This window comes from Mchenga conophoros, linkage group LG18, assembly GCF_057382185.1.
Source record: "Mchenga conophoros isolate Kocher_MC1m ecotype Shallow Benthic linkage group LG18, M_conophoros_male_GT1.1, whole genome shotgun sequence".
Classification (NCBI taxonomy): Eukaryota; Metazoa; Chordata; class Actinopteri; order Cichliformes; family Cichlidae; genus Mchenga; species Mchenga conophoros.
This window is the reverse complement of record NC_140543.1, coordinates 33,558,647-33,583,563: the sequence shown is the minus strand read 5'-3', so window position 1 is coordinate 33,583,563 and position 24,917 is coordinate 33,558,647. Positions and strand designations below refer to the sequence as shown.

Genomic DNA, 24,917 nt, shown 5'->3' with positions numbered 1-24,917 from the left:
ATGTATGCAAATTTATTTTTAAACAGATTAAATGGACTTATGTTTTACATAGGTGTATGAACACGGAAGTGTGCAAATTACATTATTTTATAAATAATGTCGTTGATGATGTTTAAGTAATTTTTTTTACCTTCCATTTCATGTGATCATTTCCTCATTTTAGGAACATTTGTAGTTATTTGTTTTACTTATGCAAGTGTATTTATTCATCCTTAGAGGTGGATAATTCTCAGTAACATTTACCAATTTACATTTAATTGATTAACTTTTGGGGAAAAAAAGTACTTAAGAGTAGTTTTACTGCACTATAGTTTACACTTTTACTTGAGTAGATTTGTAAAGAAGTAACTGTACTCCACTACATTCCAAAAAGCTCAGTTCCTTTAATAATACCTAAAGCTGGATAAAAATTCAGTGTCCAATATATAAAAAATGAGGTCAACAATGCTACTAAAGTAGTGTGACAATTTGTCTGTAAACAGAATTTTTCCACAGCAGTTAGCCCAGCAGATATATATTTTTTAATTTAATTAAGTAATTTTTTTGAGGAGAATACTTTTTTCTTCTACTTCATTTTATTTTGAAGTAACACTACTTTTACTTAAGTACAGTCTTTTTAGCATGTTGATCATTAGCTCTATACAAAAAACAGTAGCAGACAATGAGGTATCCACATTTCTATACTAAACTAGTTAGCAATAGCAACACAATTTTAATGAAGTGTCAACTTTCATAGTCTCATCTCTCATGCAGTTTCCTTTGTAGGGCATAATTTCATCTTGCTATGTTTTTCTTCCAATGTGTTCATAGCTGCAAACATCAGCGAGGGAATGATGGGCACCCTGTCTCGTGAAGACTTGCAGGATCTTTTCCCAGGCCCAGAGAACTTTTTACGGAGAAAAGCTGTCTGGCGTGCCTGTCAGGATGTACTGGAGGTCAGTTTCTCAGTCACTCACCACCACTTAAAATTGGCATCATCGTGTTTTTGTCCGATTACAACTAGTTTAACCGCGGGCAGAGTTGAATGGCTCTTCACTATTCCCCCCCTCTCCACACACACACACACACACACACACACACACACACACACACACACACACACACACAAAAAAAATTGCGTTTTGCTTTTATTCATTATTATTTATTTTATAGGAATCTGGCCAAGATGACTCAAAATCTTCAACCAGCTCCTCCATTAATGAGTCACCCAAGCAACAGACATCCACTACTGTAAATGCAACTGCTTCAAAATGCACAAGTTCTGAAAAGGTTGCGAAGTTATTCTATCCAGAATATGTATTGCACACTGACACTGAGCTTGAGCAAGTCCGCCAACAATACTTTGAGTTGTCAAAGAAAGGTGAAGAGCGCAGCTGCAAAATGTCAAAGGAGCTCAGATGTCGGCTCATCCGAAACACCATGACTAGTATGATTGCAATCCTGAGGGCAAAAGGGGATGGAGAATCGCATAGATACCCATCAAAACCAGAAATTACAGCAATGGCAAAGAGAATAGTGCAGTACTACCCTATGCTACAGGACCAAGGCATCAAGAATACATGGGTAAGTGAAATGCATCCACTTCAATACCAAAGTGTTTCACGTTGGACATTTTAGTAGTGGTTGGAAAAATGTATTAAATGTCCTATACAGGTTACTGTGTACACACAGCTAAACAAAAGACTGCAAAATGTGAGATCCCCCCAAAAAGCCACTCCAGATGGGAGACATTCAAAGAGGTAAGGCTGCAACTAATTAATTATAAATTTAACTATGATAATTCTGTTATTCATTTTCCTCATTAATTGATAAGTTGTTTAGTCAGTACGATGTTTGAAAGTTGTGAAAGTTTTTCCCCAAAAGTCTTCTTTTGTCCACAACCTGACAATTTTAATTTCAACGATAGAGGACAAACAAAAAAGCTAAAATCATGTTTGGGCATTTTATTAAGGAAAGAAAGAAGTGATCCAATGTGATCAATCAAGTATTTGGTGTTAATAAAAGCCAGTATATTATAAATTTAAAGAGCTGGGTACTGTGGTGTGTTTATAGTATAAGTCTGTGCAACATCACTGTCTCTAACCACTCAGTATATCATGTAAAGTAATGTTTTTAAAAAACAATGTGCCTCACTAGAGGCTTTTTTTTTCTCTTTTTAGCTGTTTTTTAATTTAGGTTCCAAACTAATTTTTAAAGTGTATTACCCTGACACAAAATATCTCTTTGCTATGTCTTTAAGGAAAAAGGAAAGCACAAAACCTACTTAAGGAGAACCCTCTACCCTGCCAAGTCCTAATAGTGAGTCCATCCAACTGCCGCTGTGTGTGTGTGTGGGCAGTTCTTTATAGGGGTGCACTTGTGTGCCTACATATAATTGTATATGATTGCATGACCATATGTAAATTGGCATTTACATGGTAAATATTTTGAAAAATGAATAAGTATTTAATAGTTAAGTTCAGAGCTGTATTTTTTATTATTTTTTTTAAGATTTAACTCCATTAAAGTATAGTCTGTGGACACTTGTAATTTTAATGACATAATTAATGACAGATTTTTTTTTTAAAGTGAGAGACATTGTTTATGTAATTTTGTGTCTTGCAGCAAACAAGCCTGCAGATATCAACAGTCCAGACACCCACTGTCCAGCAACCTTGGCCAAACACTACAAGACCCTACAAACTTTGTTTAAAAGAAAAAACCCAAACCAGCAGGATGTCTCTCAGCTCCTGGATTTGGAATTTTCAGCCAGAAGAGCATTCATTGATTCAAATACTATTCGCGAGGAGGACAGACACAAAAAGGTTCTAGAAGCATATCCTTGCTTCAAGGACATTGGACATGTAAGTCATTGTTGAATCCATGTGATTCAAGCCAAACAATGTTTATCATACCAACTTCTTGCTCCTCAGTGATGCATTGACATGTTTGTATTGGTATGCTGAATATTTTATAGGTGATGGAGGAGCTTCATCGCATTTTGGATAAAGAAAATGCCAACTTCATCAATGAACTGAAGGGAAGATGGCAAGATTTCTGCCAGAAAGTGCAGTTTTTTTGGTGTATGGAAAAAGACGCTGAAGCCCCCAATGGGAATGGATAAAGGTAAGCAATGATGTTTTGGTGTTATTGGTCATCAGAGTATAGTTTGGATCTTTACGGACTACTGCTTTAACATGCTTAAAGTAATGTCACTGAGGACAGGAGGAGGAGAATTTGAAATTTTAAAGGCCTAATCCCCCACCCCCCCTCTCCTTCTTGAAGGAGCTGAAAGCCGCACCTTTACTAGTTATGCGCAGGGAAAACAGACTCAATGCTACAAAAGGTCACTGGCCAAAAATTTGTTGTTGTTTTGTTTTTTTTGATCTTGAGGATTTTGTTTAAGTGTGGTAATGAGATGATGATTCTTTCTTCTGTATAGCTGAACAGGCTCTTGAGATCCTACATGTGCTGCCATCACTGTTCCCATCCACCTCTGCTCCTCCAAAGAGGGCACGTGATGCGAGTGAGGCTCTGGTGCATGTCCTTGAGGTGAGTTGTGTAAAATGTAGCAGTTGTTTTTTGTTTTTGTTCTTTTTGGGACAACAGTATTAAAAAAATGCTTCTTCTGATGAGTGCCAAAGTATTTTATATTCACATATTATATGTTCTAAGCCTTCAAAAGGCACCTAAAACACATTTTTGGTATGAGGGTTCTCACAGGTTAGATCTCTGTGACCAGTAAATACAAACATGGATGCATTACGTGGTAGCACATTTTTATCACCTCAATGATACCTAATTAAATGTAGCCTTGGTTTTCTGTTTTTCAGGAAGGCTAGACAGATGTGAACAGAGAATAATTAAAAGTAGCAATTTTAGATGTGTTTTCTCAGAACCTCAACTTTTGTTGTAATTTAGCTTTAGTTATGTGTTTGAAACAAAAGTGCATCATCCTTACAAAAGTATGTCCGTGTTATGTGTTAAAGGACCAAGAAGACCCTAATACCTATCTGATGAAACGTCCTCTCTCCTGCCCAGTCCTGATTGTGAGTCCATCCAACTGCATCCTAGCGGTAGGAGATGTGCCAATAACCACGTTTCCAAAAGACTTGGTTACCGAGGGTGCTTTATACCTTATGGCCTACTATTACACCCTTCACCTTACATACCCAAAGTGTGTAGCCACTCTGCTTTCCGTCATACAGACGGAGGTTCTCTTGGACAAAATCCATGAGAGAGATCTCACATCATCTTACAAGAAGAGCATGGCTGAGTGGACTGCTTTTATTGGCCAGTAAAGCCAATATGGTCAGATGGACTATAGGAAAGCACTTCCTCTCTCCTTCCACGGCTACTACAGTCCATGTTGGTTGTGATTGATTTTCGTTTGGCCAGGTTAGTCCAGTGTTATAATTAAGGGTGCACAATAATATTGGCTAACATGCCGGCATTTTGTGTTTGGTTTGTGCAGTGCAGAGACAGCCTCGCTTTTAGTTAATTTTAAGATTTATTTTTTTTAATTTTTTTTTTTTAATGTTGAGTTTAGACAGAGGACTATTCAGAAAATAGGCTCTACTGTGAAAGAGTAAATTGACTAAGCTGAGACTGACTAGTTTGGTATAAAAGTAAGAATTGCTTTATTGTGTATTGGCTAGTACAACTGTAAAATATTAGATATAGCTGAAAAATCAAATACTGTGCATCCTTAATGATAATTTTATGGTATTGTTTGAAGAATGTGGTCAAATGTTCATGTTAAAAGCACTTTGTAATAATAAACGTTACAGGTTGAGGAGTTTTAGCCTAGCAGTGTTTGTCTGTACTTTGTCTGTGCAATGCACATATGTTACAGGTGTGTTTAGTGTTAGATTGGGCAGGGGAAAAAGTCACTGCAAAATGGCTTTCTTTTATGTAGTCCCCTCTGTTTATGGGGTTTTATCAATAAAGTTGTTGCTTTTGAAGTCTATAGTTCTCTTTTTTTTTTGTCTTATAAGCAGTAGGTAAAAGTCTTGAATATGGGGTAAATGCACTAGAAATAGAGAATTATTACAAAAAAGATTGCCTAATACTAGTAAAAGAATGCTAACTTTAGTACATTTTGTCTCGAAATGCCAATTTCTAATCTTATTTCAAGTAAGGTGTTGGACTTAAATCTAGATGGGTGTCACGTTTTTAGAACTGAAAACAAGTTATATACACTGAAAACAATGAGGATGATGTTGGGAGGTTTATAGAAAAAATGCTTTTTTTGAGGCGAAAATACTACTTTTGAGCACCACAAACTTATTATGAGACACAAAAACTTCACAACACTAGTAAAATATAGCTAAGAATGAGTTTTTCCAGCTAATTTCAAGATCTCGTAAGGCTTGATTCACTGTCTTATTTCAAGAAATCTTGTCAAGAGAATTTTCACTTGTTCCATTGGCAGATTTTTTCACTTATTTCAAGCAAAAAATAACTTGTATTAAGTTTTTTTTTTTCTTGTTTTTGGAGGGCCATTTTTTCCAGTGCATCGTCCCTGTACCCAAATCCTCCACCATCTCCTCATTGAACGACTGGCGACCTGTAGCCCTGATCCCCATCGTAAGCAAATGCTTCGAGAAGCTGGTCAGGGACTTCATCTGCTCTGCACTACCCGACTCACTGGACCCTCTACAGTTTGCATACTTCCGGAGGTGCAGAGAAGTACACACCCCCATCACCATCAACGGCGCTGCTGTGGAGAGAGTGAGCAGCTTCCGGTTCCTTGGAGTACATCTGGCTGAGGATCTTACGTGGTCAGTACACACAAACAAAACAGTGAAGAAGGCGCAGCAGCGCCTCTTCTTTCTCAGGAGACTGAAAAGATTCGGCATGAGCCCCCGCATCCTCAGGACCTTCTATCACTGTGCCATTGAGAGCATCCTCACTGGATGCATCACCACCTGGTACGGCAACAGCACCGCCTACAACTGCAAAGCTCTCCAGCGAGTAGTGCGGTGCTCTGAACGGATAATTGGAGGTGAGCTTCCCTCCCTCCAAGACATCTACAGGAAGCGCTGCCTGAGTAAAGCGGGGAGGATCATCAAGGACTCCAGTCAGCCCAGCCATAAACTGTTCAGACTGCTTCCATCAGGAAGGAGGTTCTGCAGCATCCGGTCCCGTACCAGCAGACTGAGAGACAGCTTCTTCCATCAGGCCATCAGACTGCTGAACACGTCATAGACACCTCAGCTTCACTACTGGAACTTCAACATTATGCACTACACACTGTATATAAATACCACTTGTTTTGCACATATTCAACTCTGTATATTTTATATATTTTATTATTATTATTATTATTATTTTATTTTTATTTTTTTTACTATTTAATTTGTAAAAATGTGTATACACACACACACACACACACACACACACACACACACACACACACACACGTAGGAAAATATTTAGTATACACATCCAGAAATGCATACACTATTATATATTGTACATATATTTATTAGTTTCAGGTTGGCCATTCTTGTATTTTGCTCGTTTGTGTTGTTGTGTTTGCACATCTCTGTTGCTTGTGGGGCTCGCACACAAGAATTTCACTCGCATGTGCTGTGCCAGTGTGCCTGCACATGTGATGTGACAATAAAAGTGATTTGATTTGATTTGGAAGACTCTTTGTCTTTATGTCTCACACAGCTTCATGTTTCTGTCGCAAAAGCATCTTTAACTACTACCAGTTATTTTGACTCTTCATATTCAAGAGTCTCATAAGTAAAGTAAGTAAAAACTCAACTGAAATCTTTTAACATGAGAGTCCTAACAGAGAAAAGAATAAGGGATTACATTTCAGCTTACTGGCTAGTCTTCATTAGCTCCATGAAATCAGTTTACAATCCACATTTACAACTGAATGACCTGACAACCATACATTAAAATCCCCGTATTCCCCATAATATCATACTGTATTCTAACAGAACACTCAGCTCTCAGCAGATCTGTTGACTTATTTGTCGTTTAAAGCGCTTCGAGTGCTGCAGGAGAGTAGAAAAGCGCTATATTAGAATCAGTCCATTTACTTATTTGTGGTACCTAAACTTACCAAAATAGAACAGGAGGCAGAGCTTGTGCTGAACTTGTGCCACATAATAAAATGGGAATGACATGTAAATTCAGTTATATAAAACAAATGAAATGTATATTTATATAACATTTACGTGAAAATAAATAGAATTCAGAAATGAACAAACTCTGGATAAAACCCTTTGAATTGTAACCAAAATCCAGTGTCTGAAAACTAAAAACAAAACTCACAAAATCAAGAAAACTTGACAAGTGGAGAAATGTGAGACTTTCACTTGACAGAAACTGAGACTTGTGTACTTTGTGTCTTTGTATTACAGTTTTTATGATTGCTGGCTGGAGCCATTATTTCCATTTAAAATTCTTATTAGGAATTTGCACATCAAGTCCTCTTTACTGCCACCATTTAAAGTATGGTTCACAGTGCACATCCTCACCCTGTTTATGGATTACTTTGGAAACCAATGCCTCTGAAATAGACTATTACGCTAATTGCTAGCATGACCCAGTACAGTGCACAAATCTATTATCTAAATATATTACGCTTGCTCTACTGCTATACAAGCTATCAAATAATTTATACCATAAAGAACTTAACCGAGCAGCAAACACAATGGTAATGCATAGCAGAAATAAAAAGTGAGGATGAACTGAAAGCACCCAGTCCATTAACAAACATTCCATAATTAATCAAAGTCCACAGTGTTTGGTGCAGCGGAGGACTGATTGTTGCAGGGAGAAATCACAATATGCAAATAATAAAGAGGATTAGGCGTGATCAAAAGAATAAGCCCAGGACTCATTGATGAAAACAGTAAAGTAAAACACTCAGTAGGACAGGAACAAGGACTGGGAAAGCATGGGGAGGCTACACAGCAGTGCACTGGCAAAACACGAAAGTGCTAGAAACACCCAGCGCTATCAGCACTAAATCTACTTAAAGCCATGTGTGGAGAGCTTTATATAAACACAGGCTAACCACATTCCACACTAGAGCATTACGCTGATAAGTGGCTGAGACGTAGCTGCAAGCCAGATTTTCCTGCTGATCACAGGCTTTTGCACAGCTTGCCAAACTTCAGGGGCATGTATCACCTTACACAATTTTAGCACCTGCACATCATGGGACCTCACTGATTCAAGGCTTCAAATTCTGTATACGTATATATAAGTTCTATCTTTGCACACATTTCATGTTTCAACATAAAGAGAAAAAAGCAGAGAACCAAAGGGTAAAAGGGAAGAGTAATTTTTACACATAAGCTAGTAATTAGGAGAGTTAGCAGCCTGCAAAGAGCAGTTGCAGACTGTCCCGCGGCACTGGAGCAGCTTTGCCAAGCCAGAGAAAATTTACTTAGGTGATGTCTTCAGGGTTATACAGGTTGATTTTTACATAATTAGCATTATTGCTACGAGTTTTTACTTATTTAGGCTGTTAATCAGCCACAGAAGGTTGAACACATAAATTACTGCATTGAGGATATCAAACACAACTGGATTTGTTGAATAGGTCTTCAGCAAGTGCCAAGCTATAATAAACAGCATGCTTTAAGTATGTGAATGGATTCCATGCCATATATCAGACATCAACTACACAAATACAACAAGACAATCACATTGCTGTTCTGTTGTCGGGTCTTTGGCACCTTGAGGTGACGGATTTGGCAACAGATAAACAAAACAGGACTGAATTGAATTATTTTTTGCTAAATGGAAAAAACAGATTGTAACATTAAGTGTGGGTCTATCCATTTAACGATACACTTATATGTTCTGTTTCAGAACATATGAGTGTATATTCTGGCACATCAATCTCTGAATGTGGGGCAAACACAAATAAATGATTCGTCTCTGTTTCCTGCACAAATCCAGTTTTTTATTTTCATTTAATTTGGAGGCTGTTTACTTTTCAGTTAGATTTGTAACGCTCTGTTTTATTTGTTGCTTGAAAAAGGTTTTATTTATTTATTTATTTTATTTTTTGGAGGGTATGCCCCAGGGCAGCTGTGGCTACAACTGTAGCTGCCTCCACCAGTGTGTGAATGTGAGCGTGAATGAATAATGGAATTGTAAAGCGCTTTGGGTGCCTTGAAAAGCGCTATATCAATCCAATCCATTATTAGTAGTAGTAGTAGTAAGTAATATAAAATACAAATAAAAATGTCATATTCTTATGTGCAAGGATAATGGATAGGGTTAATCACTGATAATGATTTTAAAGGGTTAATTAGTCCCAGTAAAGAGTAAAGTTCTTCTTCTATCACTGGAAGGATTTCATATGTATGCCTGAAAGGCTCTCTCTATAAACACTTACCTGCCTTAAACTATTCATTGAATGAGCTGACGCCATTGATATTTTGTGCACACTCTGTACACGCATAAGATTACAATACAGCACTTCACCTTGTGCTCTGTGAGTGTGCACCTTCTTCGTCGGACAGCCCATTACACTGATTGCTGGCAAAGGACGCTCTTGCAAGCTTGATAATAGCCACAACCCCTATACAGATTTTAACCTGTTTATAAACCAAAAACACTTCATGCTTTCACCATGACTCAGCTGTGTGCGTGTGCGTGTGCGCTTGCCTGCATTTGTGCGTTTGTAATTGTTTGGCCTGACAGTAACTGATGCCCTCATGTCACAGTGAAGAGGGACTTCCCTCGGCTCATAAATAAGATTTAAGAGTCCCGACTGGTTTTAACCTAAATGCAAATCATGTGCCAGAGTGTGACAGGGCACTTTTTAAAAAGGGGGCTCTCTGTCCCTGGGGACTAGTTTGCCATGAGAGCTGGATTAATGAGACCACCACAGTATTCCCTCTAACCATACACAGTGCCACCCAGCAGAGACGAGGCAGGAGAACAAAAGGAAAAGGAAAAATGGAAGAAAGAAAAAAGAGGAAACGGAGTAGGGAGGCAGGCTGAGACAGAAAATTGGAGAGGAGATGAAGGGAGTGGAGGAGAGGAAGAAAAGTAGCCACCTACCAGCATCAAAATGAATCAAAGTAATCTGATTAGGCTGCATTATTAGTTTACCTCCTCTGAATGCAGATTTGCAGTACCATTTAGTTTAAAGGAGTTTTAGTGCCTTTAGAATTTAATTTAAGTAGCCCTTATCTTAAGCATTTTGAAAGCAGTAACTTTCATGCCAGCATAAACTAATGGATAGCAGCACCACAGAGAATTACAACACGAAGCATTTTAACATTCCCTTGGTTACTGACAGAGCACAGACCACCCAATGTTATTACCGACAATTCAGAGTGTGCTTTGGGGCTGTCACAGATCTCCCTTACATGTGTATCGTTAGCACGTTGAGTGTATTGCATTAAATTCAGTAAAATCTCACTCCACCTCAGGTCGCAATGATTTCTGCTTATTCAAGCACAACTGATGGAATTAGAAAATTCTTAAGGGTTTTTGCATTATATCACCTGTTAGTTATAAAGTCCAGATCAAAAGTTTGAGACCACTTGAAAAATGGCACAAAATCTTTTTTTCTTCTTTTACAAGGTTTCAAGTAGAGTTTCAACATGAAACGAGAAGAAATGGGAGTCAGACATTTTTCAAGTGGTCTTCAACTTTTGATCTGGACTGTATAACATACAGGTGATATAATACAAACCATCTCATTGTTATAAAACATATTTTGATCTGGGGGACTGCACTTTGTTTTCCCAATAAAGTAAACACAGATGTAAAAGAGCTACTAAAAGATGTGACTCGGGCATTAATTGGAATAAACTGTTCATATGAATCTTTTATCCCTGATGCATGTCTGTTTGAATGCATTTTAAGATTCCCTTGGTTACTGACAGAGCACAGACCACCCCAATGTTATTACCGACAATTCAGAGTGTGCTTTGGGGCTGTCACAGATCTCCCTTACATGTGTATCGTTAGCACGTCGAGTGTATTGCATCAAATTCAGTAAAATCGCAATGATTTCTGCTTATTCAAGCACAACTGATGGAATTAGAAAATTCTTAAGGGTTTTTAAGAATTAAAAAATGAATTTGATATCAAGATTAATGAGACGTGACAGAAGCAAACAAATTTCAGTAAAGCAGTCTGTCTGGTGCAGTTCAAGGAACATGCGGGGAACCTTTTTTCAGCAATATAACACTGTCAGTTTTTAGCACCCAGCAGGGAGGTTTTGTTCTGTTCCAGGCAATAACGTCGCAGCGAAGTGTCAGAGGTGGAATAAAATCATTCATCTTATTGGAGGATGCTTCTGGATAAGATGAGGGGCTGAGTGTTAAACTGGAGCTGCAATAGAGTCGCAGGGGCCCTCCGGGACTTTTGAGGCTAGAGCTGCTGCTAACTGCATTACCAGTCTGTCGTTGTAGCTACTGCTGTGACAATAATATATTATCTGGTCAGTTTATCACTGTTGCAAAACAATTTGATCTACTTTGTAGCATTCAACTATGCACATAGTTGATTTGTCCAGATTATAGAGTTTCTGTCTCTAAGCCTTCTGTCTAATATAATAAGAGGAAGGTTCTGAAATCATCTGCAGGCAGTGTTGCATACTGCAATCTTTCAAAACAACTCCTGTTATATTTATTATTTGTAGGTGGCAATGTGGACATTTTTAAAGTGGGATCAAATATTTGTTTTCATACTAACCAAACAATGAATTTAATTAATAAAAAAACAGGAAGAGTAGAAAAGGCTTGCTCTTTGCCAGTTAAAAATGAGGATCTTATAATAACTGGTATGGAGTTAATTCATAAAACATGGTACATGCTGCTGTTTTAGGTACTGGACATACTGCACATTGACAGCATGAGGCATCATGGTGCACTCAAAGTCACATTCTGATTTAAAGATTCAGGCTTCGGGCAGCCCAGAGAAGCTTCAGTTCGTCATATCCTGAAAACTACAACCATTGTTTATTAATAGCAACACCGTGATATTTGATTCGACTTATATCTCATATTCTAAACTAGGTACAGGTAACTAAACCTTCCTGTGTGCGTAAATAATTTATACCTATCGGACATCTACAGTATGGGTACAGTACAGTCCATTCATGGCAGCAATTCATATATACATAATAGCCATGGGCAGCGGTTTACCTCAGTGTGTGAGCAGGCAACCATAAACTCCGGTTTGAGTCCGACCCTTTGCAGAGTGTCTTTTTTTTTTTTTTTTTTTTGTGTCCCGTTTGGATCTTTAGCCATCAGAATTGTTGTCTTAAGGCCAAGAAAGATGCTAAGCGGATTTATTTTACCACGTGGATCATCATGGCCTTGCCATATTGGTCCATTTGATTGACCTTTATTATAATTATGAATTTATTTTATTTTCAGTTGCTACAAACGGGACAGACATGACTGGGGGATAGGACAGGGAGAAAGCGTGTCTTCCCCTCTCTTTCTCCCTGATTTCCTGTCCATCTCTACTTACTATCCAATAAAAAAAGGCAAAACCAAAATACAGTGGCCCCTCGCTATAATGCGGTTCACCTCTCGCGGCCTCGCAATTTCGCGGATTTCGTGTTTTGAAATTTTGCATACTTTTTTTTTCTTTTTTTTTTCTTTTACAGCGAATGGTGTTCTGCGTCCTGATTGGCTGTAGACCATTGTCAGCCAATCTCCTCTGTGCTATGTCTCCTGTACAAATTTACATAAATCTTCGATTGCTAGCAGTGTGACTCTGAAATTGGTTTCATTTTATAATACCGGATTTTTCTACAACGGTTTGAACTTGAGGGTGTTTAAACAGAAGAGAAATATATGTACACACACATCTATCTATCTATCTGCCTGTCTGTCTGTCTGTCTGTCTGTCTGTCTGTGTGTGTGTGTGTGTGTGTGTAACACCCACATCCACAGCACTATTTAAAAAAGGGTTAAAAACAAAATCCCAAATCTCACTGAAAAATGCAGCTTGTGTCTCAGATGACTCTCCCCAAGGTCACAATGCCACAAGTGTATTCTCTCTCTCTAAACTGTGTTCCACTGAGACCATGATAACAATCATCGCAGAGTTCAGCACCAGAGGGCACGGCGATAAGCAGAAATTACTTTGGAGCTGTTGATTCTGAATTCCCCAAACTTAGCAGTAATAAACGACTGCTAAAGAGAGCACGAGCTGACAGAGAAAGGGTCTGAAGGAGAGACACAGCGTTAATTTCCCGATCATTATTCCAGTATGAACACATGGAGGTTGTCCTTCATGCCTGTCCTCTAGCTGCACCAAAGAGGGGCTGATTTCTCAGGAGGCCTTGAAGTATCCACTTTACAAAGTAAACAGAGCTTTTTAGCCTCGCCAGAATGTTAGAAGACGGCTTTCACATGATAATACATTTAAGTTTTAAAACGTTAGTGGGTTTAAAGTTATCTGAATATGTTTTATAACAATGAGATGGTTTGCATTATATCACCTCAGGGCTCGCAAAATTTCAAAGTCCCTGGTAGCCCTTCGGGCAGGGACTCTTCAGTTTTTGGTAGCCCAAAATAAATTTAAGTAGCCTGAATAAAAAAGAGAGCAATTTTTTGATTGATGTTTTGTTTCCGTTACAATATTATACATTAAAGTATAATATTGTAACGGAAACAAAACATTAATCAAAAAATTGTTGAAACACAAATTATAACATTGTATAAAAATTACAATCATCAACTCAAATACTTGGTTCTAATTGAACAGAAATTTCTATGAACTTGTAAGAACTGTGTAGAACATGAATCAGTCTGTGTCAGATCCTGAATTTGAAATTTCCACTGAAGTCAGGGGTAAGAGGCAAGTGGAACCAAGATCTAGGCCATTTGCTTTTTGAAGTTTGCAAAGACTGCTAAATTGTGCCAGTGATAGTTCACTCTTTGCAACATAGTTCTAAACAGATTTTTCAGGTTTATTTTTAGTATGTTATTTGCAATTAGTGTTTGTTCTGGGAAAGATGCACATTCTGCACCACATCTCTGTGCGTTCATCATTTGTTTGAAGCCAGCTCACCTCCTGCAACCACTTTTCCGAGAACACGTGCTTCTTTTGTGGTTCGGACTCCTGACATTTCTTTGGAGGTGGAGGAGCACCAAAGTAATTGCTTAAAAGAACAGAATTTGATCAAAAACCAAAGAATTTGCATGAAAACAACAGAATTTGAACGGAATTTGAATGAAAACAACAGAATTTGAAAACAAACAGTAGAATTTGAATGAAAACAATGGAATTAGAATGTATAGAACAGAGTTTGAATGAAAGCAACAGAATTTGAAAACAAACCACGGAATTTGAATGAAAACAACAGAATTTGAATGAAATTAGAATGAAAACAACGGAATTTGAAAACAAACAGTAGAATTTGAATGAAAACAACGGAATTTGAAAACAAACAACGGAATTAGAATGAAAACAACGGAATTTGAGAATAAACAGTAGAATTTGAATGAAAACAATGGAATTAGAATGTATAGAACAGAGTTTGAATGAAAGCAACAGAATTCTAGAAAAAGTAGAATTTGAATAAAAAGAGTAGAATTAGAATGAAAACAAAAGCATTTGAATGAAAACAACGGAATTTGAATGAAAACAACAGAATTTGAGAACAAACAGTAGAATTTGAATGAAAACAATGGAATTAGAATGTATAGAACAGAGTTTGAATGTAAGCAACAGAATAAAAAAAAACAATGGCATTTGAATGAAAACAAAAGAATTTGAATTAAAGGAGCTTCTTCGACATCTTTAAGAGTTCTAAACAAATGTCTGTCCTCGTCCTGAAAATCTTATGCAACACGCGTTGCAACTTCTTATCTTGTGCGTGTTTTTTATTTTGACAGCGAATGCGCACCTGCGGACCACTTATGTGCAGCCCTGGTTATTTAGCTCGTCATATTGCAGCCACAGAAATTATTTTGTCCATGAAACCATAAAGCTGCACTTTCTTTTTGCCTTATAGTCTGATTTGTCATAACTTCTCCGTTTTGTGGTAAACTTTTCTTTGGCTGTCACTTCTTCACCCTGACCTGTCTTATTTGGCTCAGCAGAACTAAAATATACATCCTGCTGCTTTTACACACGCACTCACATAACGCTCAGTGATTCTCTGCGCGATCAACCTCTCACATGTTTAAGCTTGCTGCGGGAGATTTCACTTGTCATGTTTGCATAGTAAGCTAACGATTAATAAGACAATGTCAGAGGAATTGGTGCACAAATTATCATCACTCACAGATCAGTGCTGTCGCTCTCTATACACAGTTCGCGCGATTGCAAAGTGAAAGCAAAAAAACAAGCGCAAATTCAAACGCGATTTCAATATGTCACATATTGACAGTGGCTCACCGATGCCAAGGACATAATTACCCAGCTACATTTCTGAAAGAATGCAAAAGCATTGACATATATTTTTCCTTCCTATGACAGCCTGACGGGCAGGGCAGAGATAGATTTTGGTAGCCCGACTGGAAAAATCGCTAGCCCCGGGACGTCAGGGTTTTGAGAGCCCTGCATCTGTTAGTTATACAGTCTCGATCAAAAGTTTGAGACCACTTGAAAAATGACACAAAATCATATTTTTTTCTTTTACAAGGTTTCGAGTAGAGTAAATGGGAGTCAGCCATTTTTCAAGTGGTCTTCAACTTTTGATCTGGACTGTACAACATACAGGTGATATAGTTCATATGAATCTTTTATCCCTGATGCATGTCTGTTTGAATGCATCGACTGAATGGAAACCATAGAAACCAAACTTAAATAGATCATAAAAACTGTCACTGCAAAAAGGCCAAAGCATAAAAAAAAATACTTAGCTCTCATATTTCAGATTGTACTTGACAATACATAGAATATGACAAAGTGGGGAATCATAGAGTATTTTTTTCTGTTACTTAAAAACCAGAGGCTGTCAAAAAGAGAAAACAAAAGTTAGTCTCCTCACGATGATTAAAGTATCCATAAAAACACTCTGAACAAATGAGACAACAAAAGATTTCATTTTGGACAACAGCGAAGCACAAAATCTTCAACAACACAGGGATGTCACCATCAAGGGAAAGTACCAAAAACGTGTGGGGGCGTGATAGCGGTCGCTTACAACTGCCAAGAAAAAAAGAAATAAAATAAAAGTTTCAGTGAGTTAAAACTCAAGATGAAAGACTTTGGAACACTCTATTAAATCTTTACGGAGTTGGAACTGTTTTATTTTGTTCTCTTATTTTTATTACACTTTCTCTGTCTACTTAAAAAAATGAAGAGGCAACCTTCAAAACAGAAAAATGAAGCCAATTAAGACATGGTGAAACCTGCAGTTCCTCTTTGTGCCACTTGATACTGGCTTCTAAAAGGGGAGATGGATTATGCTTGGCTGAGCTCAACCAGACACATGGGCCGGTCTCCTTGTGGGACGTCCACTCGCCATAGGGTTAGGTGACGTGTGGATTGTGCAGTGGTCGGAAGCCGAGGCCCCGGTGGTCCGGTGGCCGTTTGATAAATCTGGCTACAGGGACACAGCGTGTCAGAAAACAAATCCATTTATACTGAACTAATTCTATTTGCTTTGAGCTAATTAAGATTAGACTAAGTGAGAGCTGACTGAGATTAAAACAGAGATGGAAAGATTGGGGGGGTCAAAGATGATATATTTCAGTGACTGGGAAATACCTGCAGCTCCCACACACGTAACATTTCCGTCCACTGCTTTGAATGCACAGACTAGTCTGCGGTAAGAAATGTTGTTATCTTTTTCCTTCTAAGAGTTTATTAATGTTGAATTAATACTGAGAATTATATATGGCAGTTATTAGAACTTTTTTAGAACACATCAGCTTTTAATGGCTTAAATGGTTTTACGTGATTATATAATAAAGCTCAAACAGTTCCCGAATGTTCTTGCCATTTTCACTTTCAGTAAAATATATATAAATCAGTATGCCTGTTATGTTTTCACATCTAAAATATAAAACATGATAGTAGATGTTTTTCTTCAAAAGTGAGTTCTGGAAAACCTAAAATAAATACACTCTCCCTGCTCTTGAAACATTCATTAAGGATTAATCACCATTCATTAATTTCAGACAGGCTATTTAAACATTGTACATTGATCTGTAGATCTGAGCAAAACGTGTTAGAACTGCAGTACACTGTGCTTCTCTTTCCTTTCAGACATAAAGTACAGCAATCAGGACTGTAAAACCAGCAAGCAGAGGGCATAGTTAAACTAGTTAACGATTTTAAGCCAGAATGCTTTGATTTTTGCAAAGCAAACAGCACAGTGTCTGGGATCAATTGGTGCTGACTGTCCAAAAGGCCTCCAGGAAACACTTTGATAGTTTATTATTATTACATTTTCATTAGTTTCAAAAGGTGGTTTAATAATATTAAAGGAACGTTGAACAGGAAAACTGAAATTTTATTGTTTTGCCATACCACTGACACTCTTAATTCTTATTCTCATGTATATATCTCATGTATATCTCATGCATATATCTTTCTACGTAGCACTTTAAATTCTTATTCTTACTTTTATTTTTTTCATGTCTATTTAAGCGCAATTTATGACACTATGTTTGCACTGAAGCACCGCAGCAATTTCCTAATGTTGTAAACCTGCTCAACATTTGGCAATAAAACCCTTTCTGATTCTGATTCTGATTCTGATTCTGATCTGCAAATTACTAATCTCAGTGTACTTATTACAAGAAACAAACACCCAACTTTCCAGTTCCGGGGTGCCACCTAAAGGAGTGCACACACCTTAAGCGCTTCATCTAAGAGCCACTAGAGGTCCCTTTGTTTTCATGTATTGCATCCTCATTTGCTAAAGCACATAATGTTCAAAAGGAGAAGAATTGCAACCCAAGCAACCCACTCCCACTTTTGGCAAGTCTTAAAAACAAACAGTATGGAGCTAAAGTAGGAGCGCTACTCTATAGCTGGAGAGTAGCAGCCCAGGTTTGAGTCTGACCCACAGCCATTCGTTGCAAGTCTTCACACTTTCCTGTCTGTCGTCAGGCAGAAAACTAATCATAAAAAAATAAACATGCAGCACAGTGAGTCCTCTGGAAGATGCACAGAAAGATCATCTACACTCGCATGCAGATTCTTTCTCATGCTCGTACCAAGCTGCTAGCTAGCTTACAAGACTGCACACAGCCAAAGTAGTTGGGGATTTATTTGAGCATTACTTTTTTAACATCTTCCATACACAGTCAATTTGGTAGTTGTTCATTTGGAATTCTATTAGCTGCTAACCAGCTAGCCCAAGTGTATTCAGCTCAGTTGATGAGCATTTGAGATGCCATTCAATCCCATACAGCCTCTCATCAGACAGACTCCAACTCCACAGTCATGGACTACAGCTAGCAACGGTAGTCGTTGCCCTGCTCTGGTAATCTGCTCCAAGCTATATGACTAATTCAACCACAGCCTCATTCGAATCCACCTACTCTGAGGTACTGCTGGTACCTGCAGTGGGACGGGAGGAATAACTGGCTTAAGAGACAGCTGATTCTTGCTGTGAAACTATAAGATATTTAGAACTTGAATTTGTGTTTATGCCTATTTAGTTTTTTTATGACACTTGGAAAAAATCAGTTTGTTATACATTTGAAATACGATTTTCCTAAAATATATAAGTAGATAAACTCTCTCTCTGGACCAGCATCTCATGGTAGCTACTATTAAGCTGCATGTGAGCAGGCTTTGTGTAATGGATCATTAATGCTCTACTTTTCATCGTTACAGCTCTAAAGACTGTTCACAGCACAAGGATGCCAGTAGAATGCATGTAGAATTAGCTTTAAGTAAACCTGCCATCATAGAAAAAGAAGGAACGTGTCCCACAATACTTGCTAAGAGGATGCATTAATTTTTGCTTTGAGCTTTGGGTTTCAAAAGAACATAAAACGGCTTAGAGAAGCAAACGCCTGATTATGCCAAGTCCTGCTATCTAGGATACTCACGCACTCTATGGTGCTTTCTCTTCTGTTTCAATTTGTAATTTCTGATTAGTTGATAAATGCCCACCGGAATGCAATTCAAGGATATACAAGGAATCTACAAAGCATCAGGGTTAGAGCTAATGGGTGCTTTATATTTCTAAAGGAGGGAGAATGATTTTTTGTTGGCATGCAGGTGGTGTCTTATTAAAGCAGTATACAGCACATAGTGAGAGTAATCACAAAAGACGAACACTGTAAAGTCACTTTCCATTTAAAATTTTTTTACTGTGGCCAAGCAGCTGAGAGAGTAATGTGACGATATCGACAAACGCATTATAGGGTGATCGTGGCTCAAAGAGTTGGCAGTTTGTCTTGTAACCGCAAGGTTGCCGGTTCGAGCCCCAGTTCGGACAGTCTCGGTCGTTGTGTCCTTGGGCAAGACACTTCACCTACCGCCTACTGGTGTTGGCCAGAGGGGCCGATGGTGCGATATGGCAGCCTGGCTTCTGTCAGTCTGCCCCAGGGCAGCTGTGGCTACAACTGTAGCTACCTCCACCAGTGTGTGAATGTGCGAGTGAATGAATATTGGAATTGTAATGCGCTTTATAAATGCAATCCATTATTTATTATTAAAAGCATTCAAAACTAATGAGACAGGCGAAAAGATCTCTTTAGGGGAGATCAGGAGCTGAACAGCAGTCTGAGAGGACTGCTGTTTTCTGAGGCCTGTTTCCCCAGTGGGATATGGGAGAAGGGAGGAGGAGGACCATATGGCTGCGAAGCTGTGCGCTTGTACTGGGATTTAACAGCAACAGAGTGAGGCGTGAGTGTGTGGTGGTAAGAGCTGGTGATTGCTGAAGCTATTCTGCTCACATCCTCATGCGGTGTCAGGGAAAGCTGCCCTCTCTTACTTCTTCTCACAGCGAGGGAAGGGGAGGTAGTAAAGAGGGACGGGGAGGACGGGGGAAGCATTAAAATCGAAGCTGGCATAATGGGAAGAGTAGAGCGAGAATGGTAGAGTAGAGGTTGGATGGGAAAGAAAAACGAGTAAGATAAAGAGCTCGGTTTTTGATAGGAGGTCTAATCTAAATTCAAACTTCAGGGTATGAACCTGCCACCGCTGCTCCAACCCTGCAGCCCCTCCACACACACGAGTTCCCAAACTGTGATCCAGACAGGCATGAATAAGCAGCAGTCCAAATAATTCTTGAATCCTTATCAAAGACATCCCTACCACCAACCACACAGTCACCCACAACACAATCAGCAAAGCAGGGACTGCCAATATAAAGCAATCCAAGAACATGTGAAAACAACTTCTGTGGCAGATTCGCTGCACGATGACGCTGAAAAAGTAAACAGCACGAGCAAAAGAGCAAAACCTTGATGTTAGTGGTGAAAAAAGAATCGAAAAGGTTAATAAATAACAGGCTTTAGTGGGCAAAACAACAAAAAATGTTTGAAACTAAACTAAACAGGAGCCTCTCATTATACGTGCCTAACAGTGACGCCGCCCCATCGTTCAGCTTTTGTTTCAACATCTTAGAACCTCTGAAAAGAAACGTAAAAACAAAAGGTATGAGCACTACAAAAGCTGGAAAAGTCATTCAGACATAAACTCTCCACTGTCCTCAGGGAACGCTTCTGGTCTCGTTTTAAGGTGTCGTTCTGCCTTGCCAATTTTCTACATGAATGAGAATAGGAAACCGCGCAATCAATCAAAGTCGCTCTGTTTCCTAACTAGCTACCTAACACGGGACTCGTCATATTAACCAAGACAGCCGGCAAATGGTAATTTGCGGTAGCTTGAGAAGTTCCTCTTTTAAAATTTCATGTTGGATGATTATGTATGGGACACGGAGCATAGAGGACAGGGGGAATGGTCGACTTCAAGGTGAGTTGAGATCACAGGAGGTTCTGCCAGCAGCTGCTGTAAAATACATGGAGCGATCAGTTTGATGAGATTCAACAAGACTGACCCCACTTGGCTGTGATTAGAAATTCCACTCGTGGAAAGTCACACACCCTGCAGAGTTTCTGCGAATGTGATCACACAGATGAATCCCATTAAAAGTGAGGCAGAGCAGATGGATCGTATTGTTGCCAAGACTGGGAGCTTCAAAACCACTTTCGACAGGTTGCTAAGCTGTTTAAATGAAAGGTGTTAAGGCGTAATGCATCTCTGTATGTGGAGGCAATCAAAACAAAGCTGGTAATGCTAACTCTGCATTTGCAGCTTTGTTCGGTTCTTTTAAGCCAAACGGGAATAATTTACTGCGTACCACTGCAAAGATCCAGAATCCACTGATTTGTGCAGGTAGATGGCTTCGAGGAGACTTACATTAAAGACAATAAGAATTACAAGTCTCCCTAATGTTTAGGTAGAAGATGCAATATGCCTCCTTCACACGGTAAAAAACACATTAACTTTCTCTTGATTCAAGATACTTTCCAAGAAGCAATGAGAACACAGCCAGCATGAATTACCAAGAAACTGAAATGACAAAGTAAAAGTCAGCCATCATTCATTTAGTTAATTATTCCTGTGCTTTTCCTGAGGAGAAAATGCTTGTTTTTACCACATTCTTGTGATTTTCATTAACACACCATTTATCTTAAAAATGACTGCAAAAAATATATATTTATATATTTGTGTACTTCCTGCAGAGAAAATGAATCATTTTAGACTCGCAAAAAAAAGAAGGGATTTGGAATGAATAAACCTACCTATAATCTGGAACTGCCTGCTGTGCAATCAACCATGTGTTTCATGAGGTGGAAAAGGTCAACTGAAGGAGTCTCATGGATCGCAATGACCTGCTTTCTGTTTGGCACCATTTGCTTTAATACTATGGTGGCTGTTAAGGCCAGCCGAGCTGTTTGAGCACACAGATACCATGTTTTCACATCTGGAGAGTAGAGCAGCAGGATATTTCATTAAAAGTTCTGAATTAGATAACTATGGCTGCTGTAATGTGTGTTCAGCAGTTCATTTTGATGTTGACAACAAATCTATTCAAATAATATTCTATTTATATGTGCTATTATAGTTTTCTATTTTCTATTAGTTTTTTAGATTACTTTAAGTCAGGTTCCTCAGTTCTGCTGGCTTGAGTTTAGGTTTTACCATTTGAGTTTAGATTGTATTAGTTTCATTCTCAGCTTTAGCCTTTTAAACTACTGATTGGTCCTGCCAGTGACAAGATATACAAAAGTTTCAGAGCAAACATTAGAACACAGTCAATAGATTTTGGAATGATTGTGAATTAACAGCATTTAGACATCTGAGTCTCAATAAACAGATACACCAAAGCCTCATCAGGCTGACTTCAGCCTGTTTTTTTTGTGCCACAATATTGTGATATTGTTCTATATGGGCAAAACACTGGTCTCATCCTAATTTCTATGATGTGTAATGGCAATTTAATAGAAAGCCAATGTTTCATGGATTGATGAGTAGATTGCAGCTGGAATCAAAGAGTGTGGCTGAATGTAGTCCAGCTTAGTCCTTTCACTCTGTAAATCTTCCTTTTAGTGTCTAAAATTGCATCTGAGGGAGATCAACAAATCTCTGTAAGTCTCTCGCTCTGTATTTCTGCACCACTCTGTGCTACATCACCCATATTCACTCAGCCACGCCCACTCTGACTGGGATCTGCGTTAAATCCCTCTCACAGCTAAACCCAGCCAACATATTTGTTTTCCCACAGAAATAGAAAACATTCACAATTCAGTTTCTATTGAACTGGACTAAACACAAATCTCTAAGGCACCACCACAACAAAGTAAAACACCTTTTTCCCAGCAACCGCAGATTTTAGAAAAAACCTTCAGCTACATTATTCAACCAAAAATGAAGATTCGAATAAAAAACATGCTCTCATATCCTAAAAACAAAGAACCCCACCGTCAACCTGTAGCACAAAACCAATCGCTGCTTTCATATAGAAGGAATTTAACAAAGCAGTCATTCACACACGGACCGCCACTCTCTGTACGGCAGTCTCATTTGGATGTTGACTTAATTCAACATGCACATCAGCTCTCGCAAAGAAGGCACGCACTGTGCAATGAACCAAACAAACACCAAAGCCATTTGCTATTCTGCGACGAATAGCAATTACAATTTTTATGTCTCATTGGTTAACCCATTTGTTGTTCTGCAGAGCCATGGATATGGAAAACAACTTAATCTCCATGTGAAAGAAGTACATGTTGATGGAGGAAAAGATTTTAATCCCCATTTTAGTCACATCCTGGCACAATCAGCTTTCATATGTTGGTCATATTTCACGAGCTTCATTGTCATGCAGATGTGGTATTGTTTTTAGAGCCAGTAGCCAGTTGTTTCAAGTGCATTTCAGTAAAGTCCAAGTCTTTTATTCAAAACAGAGTGAATACAGATCTTCTTCTGAATTCTGTATTCTATACCAGTCCACTTGTTAAAGGACATTTATTTTCCAGGGGCTTACTCCACCAGTTTGTCTGTCCAGTTTTTGTCAGGTCCAACTACAAGTGCCCTGCAGTCCCACTTAAGAAGAAAAAAAGCTTAATGGCTAAAAGAAAACAGGTGAAGTGAGCCTGTTACTCAAGTCACGGTGTTCAAAGGTACTGAATAAAGGAGTATGCATAATAAAAAGAACAAAAACACTCCAGACTTTGTTTTGTTTTTTTCAAGTTTTTTCAGCCTCCAAATCCTTTTCCAGCTGTCGCACAGCTAGAATCTGTACCAGGATACGACTGAGCACAGGACAGGGTCTTGGGCAGCTGGTTAAAAGTGACTGAACTTAAGCTGTTAGCTAGCTAATCTATATAATCCTCCTTATGTGACCATTATTGTTTTTACACAGATAAAAACAACATAAAGACAGCTAGCAGCTGCTAATAATAATATTAATGTTCACAACTGAATGTCCAAATGCTATTAGAAACATATGTATAGCTTTGATTACCGTAATTGTCGGGCTATAAGCCGCTACTTTTTGCACCAGCTTTGAACCCTGCGGCTTTTAGTCAGGTGCGGCTTTTCTATGGATTTTCCATGATTTTTGTCATATCGTAAGACGATTTGTTTTGTTTGTTCCACTGTTGTACGGCACTACGTTGCCTGGCGGAAGGGCATGTGATCAGACACACAGTATCGGGGTTCAAGAGTGGTATGCTGGTCACGTGTCCATCCGCCAGGCAACATAGTGCCGTACAAGTAGCGCGAAAAACAAACTTCAAAGTAGCGCTACGCGTTTAGCGGGAGGCGTGGATGATGTGCGGCGATAAACTTGCGAAAACCAAGTTATGCTCAACTCCACCGGTGGATTCTGACAGCGTGGAAAAGTGTGAAAACATCCACGATCACCAACGGATTTCAAAGGGCTGGACTGCTGCATGATGGAGAGGAGGACACCGCCACGGCCCTTCAGAGGGTGTTCGACTCTGACAACGAGGATTTCTTTGGTTTTGAAAGTGACAACGAAGGAAAGGAGCTGAGAGTGGATGACGAAGCCACCCTGAGCCTGTTCGTATCCGACACTGGAGAACAGCCATCTCTTTCCTGACAATTCCCTTTGTGCATATTCGCTTACATATGATGAGTCAACATTGAAACACCTGCGGCTTTTAGTCAGGTGCGGCTAATGTATGTACAAAACAGGATTTTCCCCTGATTTTAGCTTGTGCGGCTAATATTCAGGTGCGCTTTGTAGTCTGGGAAATACGGTACAACATTTCCCGAATCACTTTAAAATAAAGTGGAAATTAAACCACTAAGAAGAGTGGGCAACCTGCTTTACCACCTAAATCTGAAAGTGCCAGGTGTTTCTTAGAACTATTTACTTTTCTAATTAGACGACTCTGCTTGAAAAAAAAAAAAGTGTGCTTAAATCTTCTTACAGGTTCAGTTCTTTATCTTTTAAGTTCCTGAAATATTTGTGTGAAAACAAAGTAGACCTGCACAGGTTTTCAGCATTAATTGAACTGTATTAC

General features: G+C 38.7%; 2 protein-coding genes and 1 pseudogene across 11 annotated transcripts in view; 2 read left to right on the top strand and 1 right to left on the bottom strand.

The window, feature by feature from the left end:
* The window catches only part of astn1 (astrotactin 1), a 480,480-nt gene that overhangs the window by 366,349 nt on the left and 89,214 nt on the right, over positions 1-24,917 (bottom strand). The gene's annotated exons all lie outside the window — the stretch shown is intronic.
* Positions 388-1,807, top strand: LOC146554231 (uncharacterized). Its single transcript, XM_085253606.1, has 3 exons — positions 388-935; positions 1,153-1,563; positions 1,654-1,807. Exons 1-3 carry the CDS (start codon positions 831-833, stop codon positions 1,741-1,743), a joined length of 606 nt encoding a protein of 201 aa, XP_085109732.1. The 5' UTR covers positions 388-830; the 3' UTR covers positions 1,744-1,807.
* LOC146554230 (uncharacterized) lies at positions 1,830-4,948 on the top strand (annotated as a pseudogene). The gene is made up of 6 exons (XR_014889555.1): positions 1,830-1,839; positions 2,240-2,298; positions 2,605-2,843; positions 2,957-3,105; positions 3,422-3,531; positions 3,969-4,948. The product of XR_014889555.1 is annotated as an uncharacterized LOC146554230 (transcript).